The 15,496-nt window shown below is 41.9% G+C and overlaps 2 protein-coding genes across 5 annotated transcripts in view; both read left to right on the forward strand.

Annotated features, from left to right (window-relative positions):
- The window catches only part of FGD5 (FYVE, RhoGEF and PH domain containing 5), a 110,129-nt gene extending 107,945 nt beyond the window's left edge, over positions 1 to 2,184 (forward strand). For both annotated transcript variants that reach the window (XM_055803763.1, XM_055803764.1), the window contains exon 21: positions 71 to 2,184. In XM_055803763.1, coding sequence (XP_055659738.1) covers positions 71 to 107 — 37 coding nt within the window. In that variant the 3' untranslated portion in view covers positions 108 to 2,184. The remainder of the gene's footprint in view (positions 1 to 70) is intronic.
- A 5,767-nt stretch (positions 2,185 to 7,951) lies between these two features.
- Positions 7,952 to 15,496, forward strand: part of NR2C2 (nuclear receptor subfamily 2 group C member 2) — a 48,741-nt gene continuing 41,196 nt past the window's right edge. For 2 of the 3 annotated variants that reach the window (XM_013301406.3, XM_027790602.2), the window contains exon 1: positions 7,952 to 12,736. The gene's annotated coding sequence lies outside the window, so the exon portion shown is untranslated. Of the gene's footprint in view, positions 12,737 to 12,949; positions 13,086 to 15,496 lie in introns of those variants that run through there. The other variant, XM_027790594.2, reaches the window with a different exon arrangement.

A 15,496-nucleotide genomic window follows, 5' to 3' on the forward strand; every position in this document is an offset into this window, starting at 1 on the left:
TTTTCTTAAGATACCCATGTTCCTAAAGCGTATATAATTTGTACCACTTTTTCTTTCCTGCCCTTTTTAGGTGGATTGAAGCCATGGAAGAAGCATCCATATTATAGCAGCTATCATTCAATGAACTTGGAATAAGTGATCAGATTTCTATACACTTCCAGCAATCCTCTTCTGTCTTACAAAACTGAACAGTGTATTTCAGACAAACTGGCTACATACACTGGATATGAACTGTTTCCAGATTGCTCTTTTTGCTTCCTTCCTTTACATCCAAATTTTTTGCAAATAGAAACTTTTAAATAGAGAATATTTATGGTGATCTTTATGTCCATGCAAGTTCAGCCTATGCTATAAGCTTCTTCTCTGGTCCCACAGTAAACCAAGTCTAACATCAAGACAAGAAAATACATGAAAATACTGACTACAGTAAGTAATGGGCTCAATTTTACTTACTCTAGAGCACTATCATATTTCATTGGGTTGGTTTTGATGTCTATCATGAAATGAGAAAAAAGGCAGTAAACAACAAATGCTCATTTAAAGCACTTTATTTTTTTATTGAACCACAGATTCATTTTTTTCATGTTTCTAAAGAGTTCTGTGGCCTGATTAATTACTCATCCATTAACAAGTGCCAGCATGAAATTTTGCCCCATGTATGCTAAATTGTTTCCACAAAAAATGAATGAACACTACATTCAATTTACCTGGTCTACCAACACTTCACTGGCTATAATCCAGGATAATTACTTTCTATCAATTTATAATTTTACACAGATCACTGTATAATTTATGTTAAAGTGTTTAATTTCATAGCACTGTAGTACTCTGAAATGCACTCCAGTAGCTCTACAAATCCAGACACTAAATTACATCACTTCTCCCTAAATACTGCATCAGACTCAAACCCAAAGGTTATTTTTAATTTATTATAAACCTACAGACAGTTTTTATTTAACACTAGTCTACCTAATAGTGTTAAGATTTTTATCTTCTATTTAAATAGTCTATATTTTCAAAGCTCCTGTTGTTTCTGCTGTTCTTGTTATGAAAACTGTCATAAGAAGTTTAATATAACCAGCACACCATTTGAAATATGCTGGTCGGCTGAAATGCACTTGTCTGAACCTGCTCTGCTGGAGTGCTTTGGAGCTCCTGTGGCTAAACGTATCTTACACCAGACTGCTGTTGTGCACTACATCTCCCAGGCTGAATTCTCAGCAGCCAAGTATCTGTATGACTTCAAAGATACTGTGCTGCTTTACACCAGCTGAGGATACAGATCTCTGGAGTTTGGGGGGTTGGTTTTTTTGTTGTTTTGTTGGTTTGGGGTTTTTTTAGTGTTTTGTTGTGTTTTTTTTTTATAAAGATGGTTGAGAAGTGGTATTCTAATCATTGCAATAAAATGGTTTTATGTCCTATATTTGTCATAATATTTGACTGAAGAATAGAATGGCATTTATGATTAAAATATATCTTTGTATAAAAATACCATGTTCAAGAATTTACTTACATTAACATATATTGGTGGGATTTTTATTACTTTGATTTTTCCCTTTCTTCAAGAAGTTTAATGGATATCTGAATTTTTAACCCTAAAAACTGTTTAGAATTGTCCATATTTTTAAAGGTCTATAATATGTATCCAAATGATAAAGACAGTTCAATTTATCAGCTGGAAAAACAAGCTTAAAACAACAAATACATACCTACCACTAAATAAAAATACAGTTGTTTGGGGGTTTGTTGATACATCTGAGTCTCATATTTTCCTAAAGCAGAGATTATCAAACAGAAACAAGTATGAGAAAAGTAAAAGTTCCATAATCTTTAGTTAATGGATGAACACCAATGTTAACTCTTGGTTTGATGTTAGAACCATGGCCTTGCTACCAATACATTGTAAATGTTTATCCCCCCTTAAAAAGATTTTGCACTGAGAAAAAAATATGAGAATGTTGAATACATTGTAAGATCTCTAACCATGGTCCCAAACAAAACAAAACTGCACTATAGAACAACAGTATTAGGAAGATTTAGGTGCTGACATTTAGTGACTGTTATATGAAGTTTTCAGTTATAAGCAGGAAATGAATACATGAAAATATTTTGTTGTAAAAAATAAGTTACAGTGCTATTAAACATTGTTTTAAGTAATGTGAAAAATAAAAGAGCAAAACATAACTGCAGTTCTACAGGCTATTCCTTTACATTATTTTTACCTTCTTGAATTCCAGTTCTAGTTACTGTAAACGGACACCTATTAACAAATTCTCTGACAAACTAAGGAAAAGCATCAGATCAGAAGATGGTAGAAGAAGCCTTCTGGCAGAAATAGGATTTAGACCTAATTGCTATGATGAAGTCTTTCTGTCCGCACCACATTTACCTTCACTAAAGCCCACCCACCAGTCAACTCAGCTTCAGTTACAGATATAAATGGTCTCAGTACAGCGCAAAGAGAGAAAAATAAAAATGTCTTCACAATTTCAGTCCAACTATTAATTTAACTTGAGCAAAGCTAAGCACCAGAGACAGAAATTATCTTCATTTCACGAGTTAATCCAGTAATCACTTTTTAGAAAATTTTAACATCTTAGAATAGAGGTATATAGATACTCACTTTACTATATGCCATTTACTTACAAACAGCTCTTTCTTCCTAACTTGTAGCTAGTATTACTCCTCCAAAACAGATTTTGTTCAACACCTTCACAAAAGTTTCAAAAAAATAATTCAGTAGTAAGTCACAGTGTACTAGCTACTCAGAACAGCACAGCTGCAAGCTGAGCTCATTTGTTTTTTCAGCATTTTCCTGCTTATTTTGTTACTTATTAGAAAGCATTATTAGCTATTATCTGCAACTATTATTTAGATCTATCTTACAGTATATGCCTACTTAAAATATGTTTTTTTAACAGTTATTAAATTATTTTTCCAAATCAAAGTACAAGTCATTCAGAGCTGGAAACTATTCAGACATGACAAGATCCCATGCCATTTACACAAGCACTGCTGGTTTAGCCCTGGGACTACTACCCTTCCCGAGTTGATTCTGCGTTGCTTTTACAATTGATGAAAACCCGACAGCTATGAATGCCAGCCAGGCTTTTCCTGTTTGCTTGCTACATTGGTACAAAAGCAATAAAGACTAGTTTGGCTGTAACCACATTCCGTGAATATCACTGGTTGTGAAGGTAAAAAAAAAAAGTGAAGGGAAAGGGTATTCTCTTGTCACTTGCTGAACCTCCTACATGCTACACTTAAAAACAGTAGTCTAGCTTCACAAGTAACTTGGGAACATTAACATACAGACTTCTATTAAAAATAGTGAGATCCTTCAATCTGGGTAACACTGAGGCACCACATTTGAGCAAGTTTTACAAGAAAGTTTCTAGACTCCAGGGCAGGTTTACAGTTCCTTTCAGAGAGACCCAATTAATTTTTTTTAATTATTTATCTTTCCTTAAAGAACTATTTCACAAATATTCAGAACATAAAGCACCCATGAAACAGCACTGTTATTCTTCGCCATGCTTTCTTTATATTATTACTAAATGACAAGGGTTTCACATTCTTTTGATTCTTTTCAAATCAAACTTCCTAAAGAAGTGTTGCAGATTGTTTCTAAAATATATGCTTTGGAAAGGCAGGGAATATATTTTACATAAATATGCTCTGATTTTTTTCATCTTTTTACTTGTAGTACTGTATTTCTGTGTCCTTTCCTCACTCCTCTAAGTTACAATAAACCAGAGGATAGTTTAAACAGCCTAGTAGCTGTCTATATTTTCATTTCACATACTATATGCCACATTATTAACTGTAGTGCTTGCCAGCAGACAAATGTGGTCTTAAAGAAAGCACCACAGAACTGGAATTACTTTCTATCCATACTGACAGTTCTTACAGAGTAGTCAGTTCCTGCAGTAATAAATGAGTATGACATATTGAGAGGTCACTTTAGGTGAATTTTGGGGCAGGTTTAGGATTTTGCACTGCTCTTGTTTTTCAGTCTTCAATATACAGCAGTTGTATATTGGTCTTAAAACTGCTTTTTATAAATATTAATGAATAAAAATTTATCTATATTAAATTTCTTAAATAAAATTGAAAATGCTTTCTAGTTTATTCTCTGCAAAATTTCACTTCATAGTACAGCCACTACATGAGAAACATCAACTCTTGGATCAACAAGTTTTATCCTCTACAATCAGAAATACAATTCTCTTGAGTAGCAGAGTGCACAACAAAGTAAGTACAGCATGACTATGCAGCCACAAGACTGCACCAGGATCTGAACCATACGCCTTCTCAGACTACTCTGAGGTCTCAGGTACACGATACTTTCCATATTCCTGCATGCCTTCTAGAATTTTTTGCCTTCCTTCTGATCTGTCCAAAACCAACCGCAATATGCTGGCAGGCCTAACAGAGCTGCAGTCAGTGTGGGATTTCACTGCTGAGCAAGATCACAAAAGAATGCCCAGTCATTAACACAAAGTGATGTAAATCTTAAAAGAAAAACAAAACAAACACCCCCCCACACACATATACCTATATAAAGTCTGCTAAATCCATCAACTTTCACAGCACTTAGTTGAGATTCCTAACATTCCATTTCAGTGCCCAGTGATGTTAGGGTCTGCAGACGAGTTAGTTGACTTTAAAGACTTAGTTGTGTACCTTTAAGACAGCCACAAAGATGTCAAGTATGTAAACATGATGCAAGAAACCGGAACTTAGAACCACAGCATAGAGGCAGGTACAGCAAAAGCAAATAGCAAGCAAGAAGAAGACAGAAAGCCTATCAGCATCTAACACATGTACTATCTAAGAGATATAAGCAATATGTAAAAATAATAAACACCATTTTGGCCATTTTGTCTGAACCCAACCACATAGATAGAGTGCTTTTGTGTCTATCTCGACTTGAGTCACCACACAGCGATAAATTTTTCACCACAGTGGCAAGAAAGAGTGATTCCGAAAGCATTTAACCACATTACAGGAAACCTTAATCCAACTCTGGTTTTTCATGAATTTGTATTTTGCCTGAGAAATCTTGACTCTGCTGATTCTGCATTAGAACGAAATAAATCTTTGCTCTACCACGTAACTGCCTTCGTCTCAAATAATGACAAACTCCATTTAAAAAAAAGGTCAGTCCACTTCTACTTTCACCAGCTACAGCCCAGTATCAAATAAAAAGACCATGGCCACACACATGTCTGAATGTGCACACAGCACAACTATGCCCTGACCTCAGTACCAAAAGGAGAGCCAAACAGCTTGGTGCACAAGACAAAGGGATCAGGTGAGCTCCACTGTTGTCAATTACATGGTGGAAAACAGCAACTGTTACTCAAGCTTCTGAAGAATAAGCAAGTCCAGTGGCACTATAAACATGGCATTTCAGGATGGAGGGAAGTCATTGTGTTCTTTAGTGTTCTCAATATCCTTGTAGCATACTGTCTCAGTAGACAGTGTGCCCTCTATTACTTTAAACTAAACCTAACTGCACATAACGCTCACAGGTTCACTAGAGAAAAGTTCAAAGGCAAATGCCACAGATTGAACCAAGACACCATTGCATTCTGTCCTTGCATATTCTGCAGAGAACAGCAAATACCTTATAACAGATAAGATACAGAAACTTCATTTAAGATGCATCTTTTACTCATTGAAATGTTTAATTCTGACTACCACCTGAGCATCATGAGTGCACGGAATAATGCCATATGCCAATAGCTAAACAACCACTTCCAAATAAACCAGTAGAACTATTCAGAACTCAGGCTGAAGTGAGAGTTTTCTGCAGTTGACAAAGCCTAGAGCAGACCGCAAACCCCCTTTTACTGAGACAGCTACTGAGAAATGAGGGCAAAAACCCCACAGGACAGAGGTCACTAGCTTCACTCAGCACTGCCCAGCCATGTACAAACCTGAATACAAGGCACAAGGACTCATACTTCAAAGATAATCTTCTAACACTTAAAAGAGAGTTTTAAATTGAATGCGACATTAACAAGACCAAGCAATTTATACTATTAATACTTCTCAGTCACTTCTAACTTGAATTCTTCCATGCTAGATATCAGCTTTGCTCTTAAAATTTGTCTTCAAAGTTTCAGGAAAATTCTATGAAAATTTTAACTACCTGAAATGACAACTTAAACCCCAGAGCTCTATAATACTGTCAATCCTAAACACTTAAAACAAATAACCTTAAATTCTGCTTTTATTGTGTACTTCTTGGCCTGCCCTGACTTTTGACCCCCTCTTAGTCTATTATGTACTTTACCACCAACACCACTACCACCACCAGAGAGGTTTTTGGCCTATGCCCACCTTTGCATTGCAACAGTTCTTCCACATCTAAAACACCCTCCCCTCCACCCTCTAACTGTACACATCTCCCGTCTCACCTTTGGTATACGGTGGATTCAATCTGAACTCTCAGGGATAGTAGCAACTTCCACGGGGTCTCTTCCATCCTCTTCTTGTATAGCAGCTTTACAGCACATTTTTCTTCTGAGGCAAAAGGCCCACAAAAGGGAGGAGCTAAACAGACCTTATTATCAGCAGGAAAGTTTGAAGAACACCACTAAAATCCTTTCTGAATTATGGCTGTGAGCAGTTGAATACTTCCTGAAAGAAAACTGTGGGCTGTGGGGAAGAGACCATGCTCCTGACAGAAACTGCGAGCTGTGGAGAGGAGCCCACGCCGAAGGACATGCTCCGCTCCCGAGGAACCGGCCTGTGGAGAGGAGCCCACACTGGGGGACATGCTCCTGTCAGGAGCTGTGAGCTGTGGAGAGGAGCCCACACTGAGCACACACTCCTGACAGGAACCAACCAACGAAGAGGAGCCCACGCTGGACTAGGTATAAAGTGTGAGGAGGAAGAGGGGCAGAGAGGAGCTGGTGTGTACTGACTGGATCCCCCACCTTCCCCCATGCACTACTCTGAGGGCTGGAGGGGAGGAGGAAGGCAGAAGTGTCAGGAGGGAAGGAGTGAAATTGAGCCTGGCAGTAAGGGGCTGCAGGGGAAGGTGTTTTAATCTTTGGCTTTCTCACAATCCAGTTCTATTTTAACTGGCGATTAGTTAATTTTCCCCAAGTGGAATCTGTTTTGCCTATGACAATAACTGGCAAGTGATCTCTCTGTCTTCATCCTGACCTATGAGCTTTTTCATCCTATTTTCTCCCACTGTCCTGTTAAGGACAGGGAAGTTGGCAGGTGGGTCAGCATCTGACAGCAGTCCAAGGTCAACTCACCACAGTATGACAGACATTTAATTCTTTGCTGCCAGTCTAGTTATTACCTTCTAAAGTATCTCAGTTGTCTTTGATATTTTTCTGCCTCCAGCATCTTCTATTGATTTTATTTCTCTCCAACCATGACTAAAGCTAAAAAGAGCCTATACAAGCACTTTTAACTAATGCTTTTAGAAGTCCATGTATATAAATAAATTTATCAAATCTCAGCACTATTCTAATACAATATTGCTTATTAAATAAGGGCATATAGTATAGTTCTAGATTTCAGTGAAGTTATTGCAAGAACTGCAGTAAAATTTGTCACAATCTTGATGCAGTTTTCTTCACTGCACATTTTGTTGCCAACCTCAGCAAGCACGGTGGAGCTGCACAGCAAGCAGCATTGCATTCCACATCAGAGCTCAGAGCAGAACTGCTCCAAGGCCGCCTCTTGGTGGCAGAAACAAGGAGACAATTTCTCCTGTCCTCTACACCTTTCCTCAACTTGCCAAGCAGGAAGCAGAGAGGGGGAAAGCACCAATTCATGTGTGGCACTTCGCATCTTCTATTCTATCAGTGTCAGTCAGAGGTTTGTTAGTAAGTGGAACAAGAGAAATTTGTGAAAAAGAAATGAAAGAAGATGGACAGAACTGGAATAGACACTAAGCAGGTAACCACTTGTTATCTTTAATTTGGTGTATCACATTGAATTTTGGATTTACAGTGTTCGTCCACTATTAGTTAAATTAGCTAACTTTAAATAAGCCCACAGGCAAGTCTGATTTGTCTCACTAGAGTGCAGGCAGTTATGTTTGTGCCAACTACTTTTAGAGGCATCCCAAAAAATAACAACAATAAAAATAACAGTCTGTCACTATCACAACCAATTACTGCGAGCTGCAAATTTAACATTTGCAAAATTTCAAGCAGTTACCCAGAGATTTGTACAACACTGCAGAACAGAACTCAGGATTTGTTCACTGTTTTTAAACACAAGAAACTAAATCACGCTCAGAAGTTAAAAGATACCATATTTTTATTTCCATAAAATCATACTATGAAAGCATGTAGTTTTCACTTATGGTCACTTCCCCGCCCCCCCTCAGATCAATGTATATACCTGAAACATGTTTGCAAGATAATGCTAAGCAATCTTGGTTTGTTTTCAGATCACTGTGCAAACATTCAATAAGGTATCTCCAAGCTTTACTTCATAGGATATACAATTTTCATTACTGCATTTTTATTTCTAGTGCCACTCTGACAGAGGAAAAAGTGTATGTTGCCTTCCAGCAACGTCAGTAACTGATTGAGTTACTGGCAACATTCAAAACAATAGAGAATTTTGCTTTAACAGACTAGACCACTGGTCCAAGTGCAATATCCTACTTCTCCAAAGTATCTCTGACCTTGGGCTTTAACAAAGAAATAAAATGTGTATGCTCAAAAGCACAAAATGATGTAAACAGACAAAACCACCCTTTCTCTTGACCACTGGATCAGTTAGGCTCTAAAGCAAGAAACCTTCAGTGCAACATCTTACCATAGCAAGATTCTCACAATGCACAAAACTCTAGAAGAGGGAGCCCTGCTGAAGCAGGCTGTACATTCAGGTATGCATCCAACAGGGTGAAGAAATAACATGCTTGGAAATTACCATCAGCACACACCTGCTTTATGGGAACAGCATCCCAATGATTGCTCATCTTTTCTGTTCTCCTACTCCATTATGCCACAGCAAGTCTTTCATAAGTACATACTCATTTGGTTGCCAACATATGCTGTACATCAAGAAAATCCTTCAGAAACAAAAATACCAGTTTACAGAAATAAGTGTTTTCATTTTCCCTTCAGATACCAAAGATTATTAATACCTACTGAAAGGAATCCACTGCAGATCTTCGGTTGTTGCAGGTTTACATAACTCTTTTGACAGGACTGGTAGGGCCTTCAAACATACATGTTCATTTTTCCAGTCTTTCCTTGGACAAATCTCAAACTTACTTCAAAAAGAATTCTGTTCATATAAAAAAAAGCCTAGTGACAAGTCAGAGGTACGCTCTCAAACACAACACTAGGGGCAGAACACTTCCAAAGCCCAAGAAATAACAGTAATTACTCGTGCAAGAGAAAACACCTTCCTAGCTAGGCCTCCTGACTGACTATCATACAGCAGAAGGGCACAAGGTACACAAGGTTATTGCTGCTGCAATGCCTACCAGCCCCTGCATGCAGAATCACGTTTTAAACAGGTAAAACCAAACGAAAGACAACTTATGTCAAAACAGGTTACAACATTGTTGCAATTTGAGTTACAGCGGTCAGGAAATAACACAACACAAATAAACTAGCAAGCAACAAAAAGCTTTACTGTTGGTCAAACTCTACTGTCCATGCTGTTTCTCCATCCTCCAGCGGCCAGACCACACTCCTTGTCTCTGTTTCATCCACGTTTTTTTTCCCCACACTCCTCAGAGCTATTTAACCACTTTGCTGTAGGATCACTGCTGCACATTGTCAAAGCAAGGCCACAGCTACATATTATCAGTGTCAATCATTCCCCTACACAACATGACTGTAAGACTAGATGTAAGAACAGATGGAGGTGAGCAAACCAGTAAATAAGCTGCACTATAGAATCACAGCATTGTTTAGATTGGAAAAGTCCTTTAAGGTCATTGAGTCCAACCATTTCCTAGCACTGCCAAGTCTAACGCTAAACCATGTCCCTAAGTGCCAATCCCTCTAACGTATGGGTTCTAAGCCAATTGGTAAATTCTCTCATGCACTAAGGCCACTGAGAAATCTTTATCATGATACCTAACGCACCTTTGCTCAAGCCAATTAAAAGAAGAAAACACCACACCCCCCAAGCACACTCTTGCACGCTTCTAAACAGGGAGTAGTGAAAAGGGTCAAGACGACTTGTGGGAAAGCGACTTACCTGGTAAGCAAGTATAGAACTACTGCAGAAAAGCGAACAAATGCCAAAACACAAACACCTGTTATTGGGAGTCCTTGAAAAGTCCTGGCTCTCATCTATACATCAACTGAAAAGATCAGAATTTCAATCCACTCCAAATACCAACAGCCAGGAATCAGAAAAGTAGACAAGTAGCAGTCCAAAGCTACCAAAATGCTGGACTTCCCTCTTCAGAGGTATGGGCAAGAGAATTTGCTAGTGAACAGAAGCAAATGAATTTTAAATGTATTTTATTATCAAGGGAAAATAGCACTATTTCCCTGAAGAGCTCAAAATAATCATTACTATAGAAAGCAAAAATGTAACTGAAAGCATCCTAGTCTACTTCCTTCCCCTCCTACACATTCTGATGTTCCTGCTCATAAGGATGACTCTAAAATCCAAAAGCATCTTTGTTCATGGTGGGATTCTCCTTTCATTTATTCAGCAGGTGACAATCCATCACTGAAGAATGCAGAACTGAACATAAACTGTTGGCAAGAAGTACTAGGTCTTGTCAGAGAATCCTCTGACCTCAAGACTGAAATTATTTTTTACCTAACCATGAACACAGCTGTTGTGAAAAAAATAATTTAAAAATTAAGGTTCTGATGAAAACATTTGAGGATAGCAAATAAAAGGACAAAACTAACAATTCAGTTTATATTTGCTTACAACCATGACCAAACAGATACACATCTCACAGTTTAAAGCCTGACTAACAGCAATTTATTATCTTAGTCTATTGCACTTTTTAAAAGGTGGGCTTTTTTCCCCAAATCGTCAATTTAAAAAACATGCTGTACTCATAGATGCTGCTCCACAAGTCATTATCCTCAATTTAGATAAGGGAAACACATTCCAACCCTAATACCTAACCTACTTCTACACCAAGGCTGTTATGAGAATACTGAAAATCCTTACACATATCTGTATTCAAAAAATGTATTTACACTTTAATAGTATGTCTTATGAAGTAAAAAAATAAATCTGCTTTTGAAGAGGTCCATAGTTTAAGAATTTGAAAATTCTTCATACATTTAACATTACAGTAATGAACAAATACCCAAGACATGTTTTCAAACATTTTATTTTTGTATTGCAAACACATCTGTACATCATGTGCATTAGTAACTCTTGTTTTGTGAGAGTAAGGCCATAATTCATAGGTTTTTCACATAATTTCTCTACATTTCTCACATCCTCGCCCCACACTGCCAGTTCTGACAACAAACAAACAAAAACACCAAAACCCAAACAAACCCCCCAAAACCAAACAACTCCCAGGAGTGGTGACTGTCAGCTGCCATCTTTTCCATACGTTTCCTTTCAGGAGTTACTATTGCATCCTATCTTCCAGTTTTACTGTTCATCTGACCGCTCCTTCAGCTTTTGTCACATCAAATTACTAAAGAGAAACTCGCTACACGTACTTAAGATCATTTTAATAGGGGTAGGTTAAAAAATAGCAACACACAGTTTTGACAGTGAGCCAGGGTCACAGGTCAACACCCAATAGCCTCAGAAAGACGGCAAGCACTGAAAAGTGGCAAGCTCTCAAGCCCACCTCAGCTGCACCCAAACCTGGCTCATACCTACAATCGCACATGCAGAGGCAAAGCAGCCTCACTTACAGGCAGCTTAACCAGGAGAGCCCTCACTGATGACACCGACATTACAAAATTAAAGGAAAACTCAGGACAGCCAGGCGGTGGAGGCCTCTGCGAAAGCCAGCATCAACTGTAAGGCTACTTTTGACTCTGCATCTGTGGCGAGGAGAGACATACACGGAACGGCACCGCCCGCCTGCGTGCGGTATAATCCCCTTCAACCCGCTAACTCCGGCTGCAGGGCACCGGGGAGCTTCACAAGCCAGGGTCTCGACGGACAGCCTGCAAGCAGGGGCTCCCTTCCTCTCACGCCCTCAGAAGACCGAGCCCGTGCAAGGGCTGGGATCCTCCCACCGCAGGTGCCCGCCCAACGCCCCCTCCCGCCGGGGCACCACGAGCGCCCAGCACGGGCCTCCGGACCCAGCGCCACCCCCCGCGCGGGGACGGGGACGGGGACAACTGCCGCCGCCACAGGCGGAGCGGGCCCGCCGCGCGCGCTGCCCGGCGGAGCGTTGGCGCGAAGGCTCGGAGAGGCTCAGGTAGCCCCTCCCCGCCGCCGTCCCCAGCCCCGCCCCGCGAGGGGGATGAAGGGGGCCGCGGCCGGCCTGGTGCTGGGAAGAGGAAGAGGGGAAACGCTCGCGGGCGGCGGCAGCGGCGGGCGGGGTCACGAACTCTGACCTTTCACAGGGGCACGGCACACAAAACAAAACACCACCCCCATCCCCCCGCGCGGCCCCATAATACAGACCCGCCCCCCCCCCCCGCGGACCCCGTTAGCCCCCTCACCGCTGCCGCCCTCACGGGGGGAGGGAGGGCCGCCGCTGGGCACCACCACCCAACACCGGCCCGCCTGGGCCCGGGTCAGGGCCACCGCCAGGGCACGTTTGGCGCCAATTCCTGAGGTAAAAATCGTTTTTTAAAATTGAGGCGGCCCGGTTGGGTTTCTTTCGTTGGGAGCAGAAAGGAGGGGGTGCGGGGAGGTGGCATCGGGCCCCTGTTCGGGACACCCCTGCGAAAGGCGGAGGGGAGGGGTAACGCTTGGTTTAAGGGGAGGGGGGATTTTAAGGTTCCGGTATTTTGCTGGTAAGCGAGAACCGGCTGTGCAGCAGGCAGGCCTACAGCTCCGGGGGGAGGGGGGAGGAGAGGGAGAGAACCATTGTGAGGTGCTGGGTCGATCCGGTGCGGGAGTCCCGTTGCGGAGCTGCTGGGCCGGAATGTGGGCCGCCTGAGGTCGGAGCCGGTCCGGTCTCGGTGAGAGCAGTCTGCTGTCCGGGGGGTGGTAGGGGCGATGGTCGCGGCAATGACGAGCTCGGGACACGGACACAGAGCGAGAAGATGGAGTCTGAGCGGGCGGAGGCGGCGGCTTGAACCCGACCCTTTTACCTTTGCCACCGGGAGGGCGGAGGGGAGGGGGCGGTGGGTACTTTGCATACGGGGCTGAGACCGCCGCCATCTTACCGGCCTCTTCCCTACTACCATGCCCGGGCCTCTCATAACCTGACATAAGGATATACGGGGTGGGGGTGGGGGGGGGAGGAGGAGGAGGAGGAGGGGGCCTAATGGCGGCAGCAGCAGCCCCGCCTGGGACTTGGCCGCCAGCCAGTGCCGCCATCTTATGCTTGGTCGCGTCCCTCGGATGTTTTCCCTCTTACTCGAGAGGCGGGGTCACGGGGCTTACAAGGCGGTTCCCTCAACCAATCGCTGGCGCGTGTGGGAATGCTACGTGTTCAGTGAGGTCATTGGTTGGAACAGGAGGGAGGGGCGTGGCTCCATGGCGCGCGGGGCAGTAGCCGCATGAAGGCTTTTCAGTAGAGGCTTGCGCGCGGGTCTCTGTGCCTCGGCGAGTTGCGAGCGCGCTGCAGCCAATGGGGGCAGGCGGTGAGCGCGGCGGGAAGGAGGCCGCCGTCTGCTTCGGCGAGGGCTTCAGGTGGTATGAGGTGTTGGAGCCGCTCCCGGACAGGGCACCGGCCTCATGATTTTTCTGTTTTATCAGTTGTCGCAAGGTTTCCTGGCGGCTTCCTGCCAGTAGCAGTGTAACAGAGGTTCCCAGCAGAGCCTAACCTGTGAGCCTCCTCTCTTCCCACCTCCTTCTCCAGACTCCGGCTAAGGTGAAGCGTGCTGACCTGCTTCGCCATGTAGCTGAGTCAGGCACGTCGTATTTGTTAAGAACCCCGTTTCCTTAAGAGAAAGGAACGAATGTCAATAAGCTGAATACAGCCTTTTGCTGTGGCAACGTAGTAGGGCAGTACCCACAGAATAGCTTCTCAGAAATTTCACTGCAACTTCAGGAGAAATGAATCATTTTATGCTGTAATATGACAGCCGTGCATCTACACCAGGGGTCCTCAAACTTTTTAAACAGGGGGCTGGCGCGCGGATGAAGTGGCAGGGAGTCATCTGCGGCTGCTTGGTTTCCCCCCCAACCCCCAGCGGGGGGGACCCTGGGGGGCTGTATCTGGCTTGCGGGCCGTAGTTTGAGGACCCCTGATCTACACGTATGGAGCTGGATGCCACCCTATTAGACTGAAAAGATTTTCCTGGTGCAAGTTCTGCCTTTTTTTTGATGGTTTGCTTTGGTTTGTGGTAGTGTTTTTTTTCTCATGAACTCTGCTGCTCCAGGGTTTTGATAGGAAGCTGATTTTGCTTTGTGTCATGCTCTGGGAGTCAACATCATTAATGAGCTTACTTGGCCTGGCTATGTATGGTTTCTGGGCTTCCAGTTGGATTTGATCAGATAGCCTGAGTTTATTACTCTTTTGGGAAGGTCAAAAGTACAAAACCCCTTGGTGGATAACAACATCAACAGCAAAACTGTCAGAGCCTTACCACGGTAAAGACTTCATTGGGTCTCAGAAAAGTAATCCTATGAACAAAATATCTCATGTTCAGGGTTTCCTTCATCTTAAAGCACCAGAACAGCATGTTATATAGTTACCTTCCTTGCTGAACATAAAAAATAACTTTAAAATAAGATGAGAACACTGAAAAGGAATTACTGAACAATTGAGAAATATCCACAAGCTGCAATATTAAATGGGTCAGGTGGAAATGGTTCATGACCTTACTGTGCAAGTTAAGCACTTGAAGAAAAATGACATTCTGTATGAGTAGCATAAATATGATTTCCATAGGGAATGTCTCAACTTTGATTATGCATCGTTATGAATAGTCTTCCATTGACATATACAACATATTATTCAGGTTTAATTTACCACAATGTGATTTAATATTTTTAACAACAAATTTTTACATTTTCAATATTACCTTTGTAGAAGTTACATTTGAATGGGGGAGGAAGGGGTGGATGCTAGAGATATGCATGCATTTTTCTGTTATGTGTTTTGCTACTGTTCATAGTATTTTTTTTTTAGTTTTATGTGAAATGATTGCTTTACAAGTACCAACAGAAGGTTTTCAATAAAACTTAAATGGGCCAACATTCAGGAATGCCTTTTCATTACCTATACCTGGGTCAGCATCTGAACTCTGGCTCTATAATGAGCAAGTCATGATTAAAACCTGAATGCATTAATTTGAAATCTTAATTAAATTTACCGTTGGAGAAACACAGCCTTAATAATGATTGTTAAAAATGTATTGGAAGTGTCTTTTTTTCCTTATTCCTTCCTTTTTCCTCTTTGTTTTGTCTCCCCTCCCCCCCC

This window comes from Falco peregrinus, chromosome 5 (assembly GCF_023634155.1).
Source record: "Falco peregrinus isolate bFalPer1 chromosome 5, bFalPer1.pri, whole genome shotgun sequence".
Classification (NCBI taxonomy): Eukaryota; Metazoa; Chordata; class Aves; order Falconiformes; family Falconidae; genus Falco; species Falco peregrinus.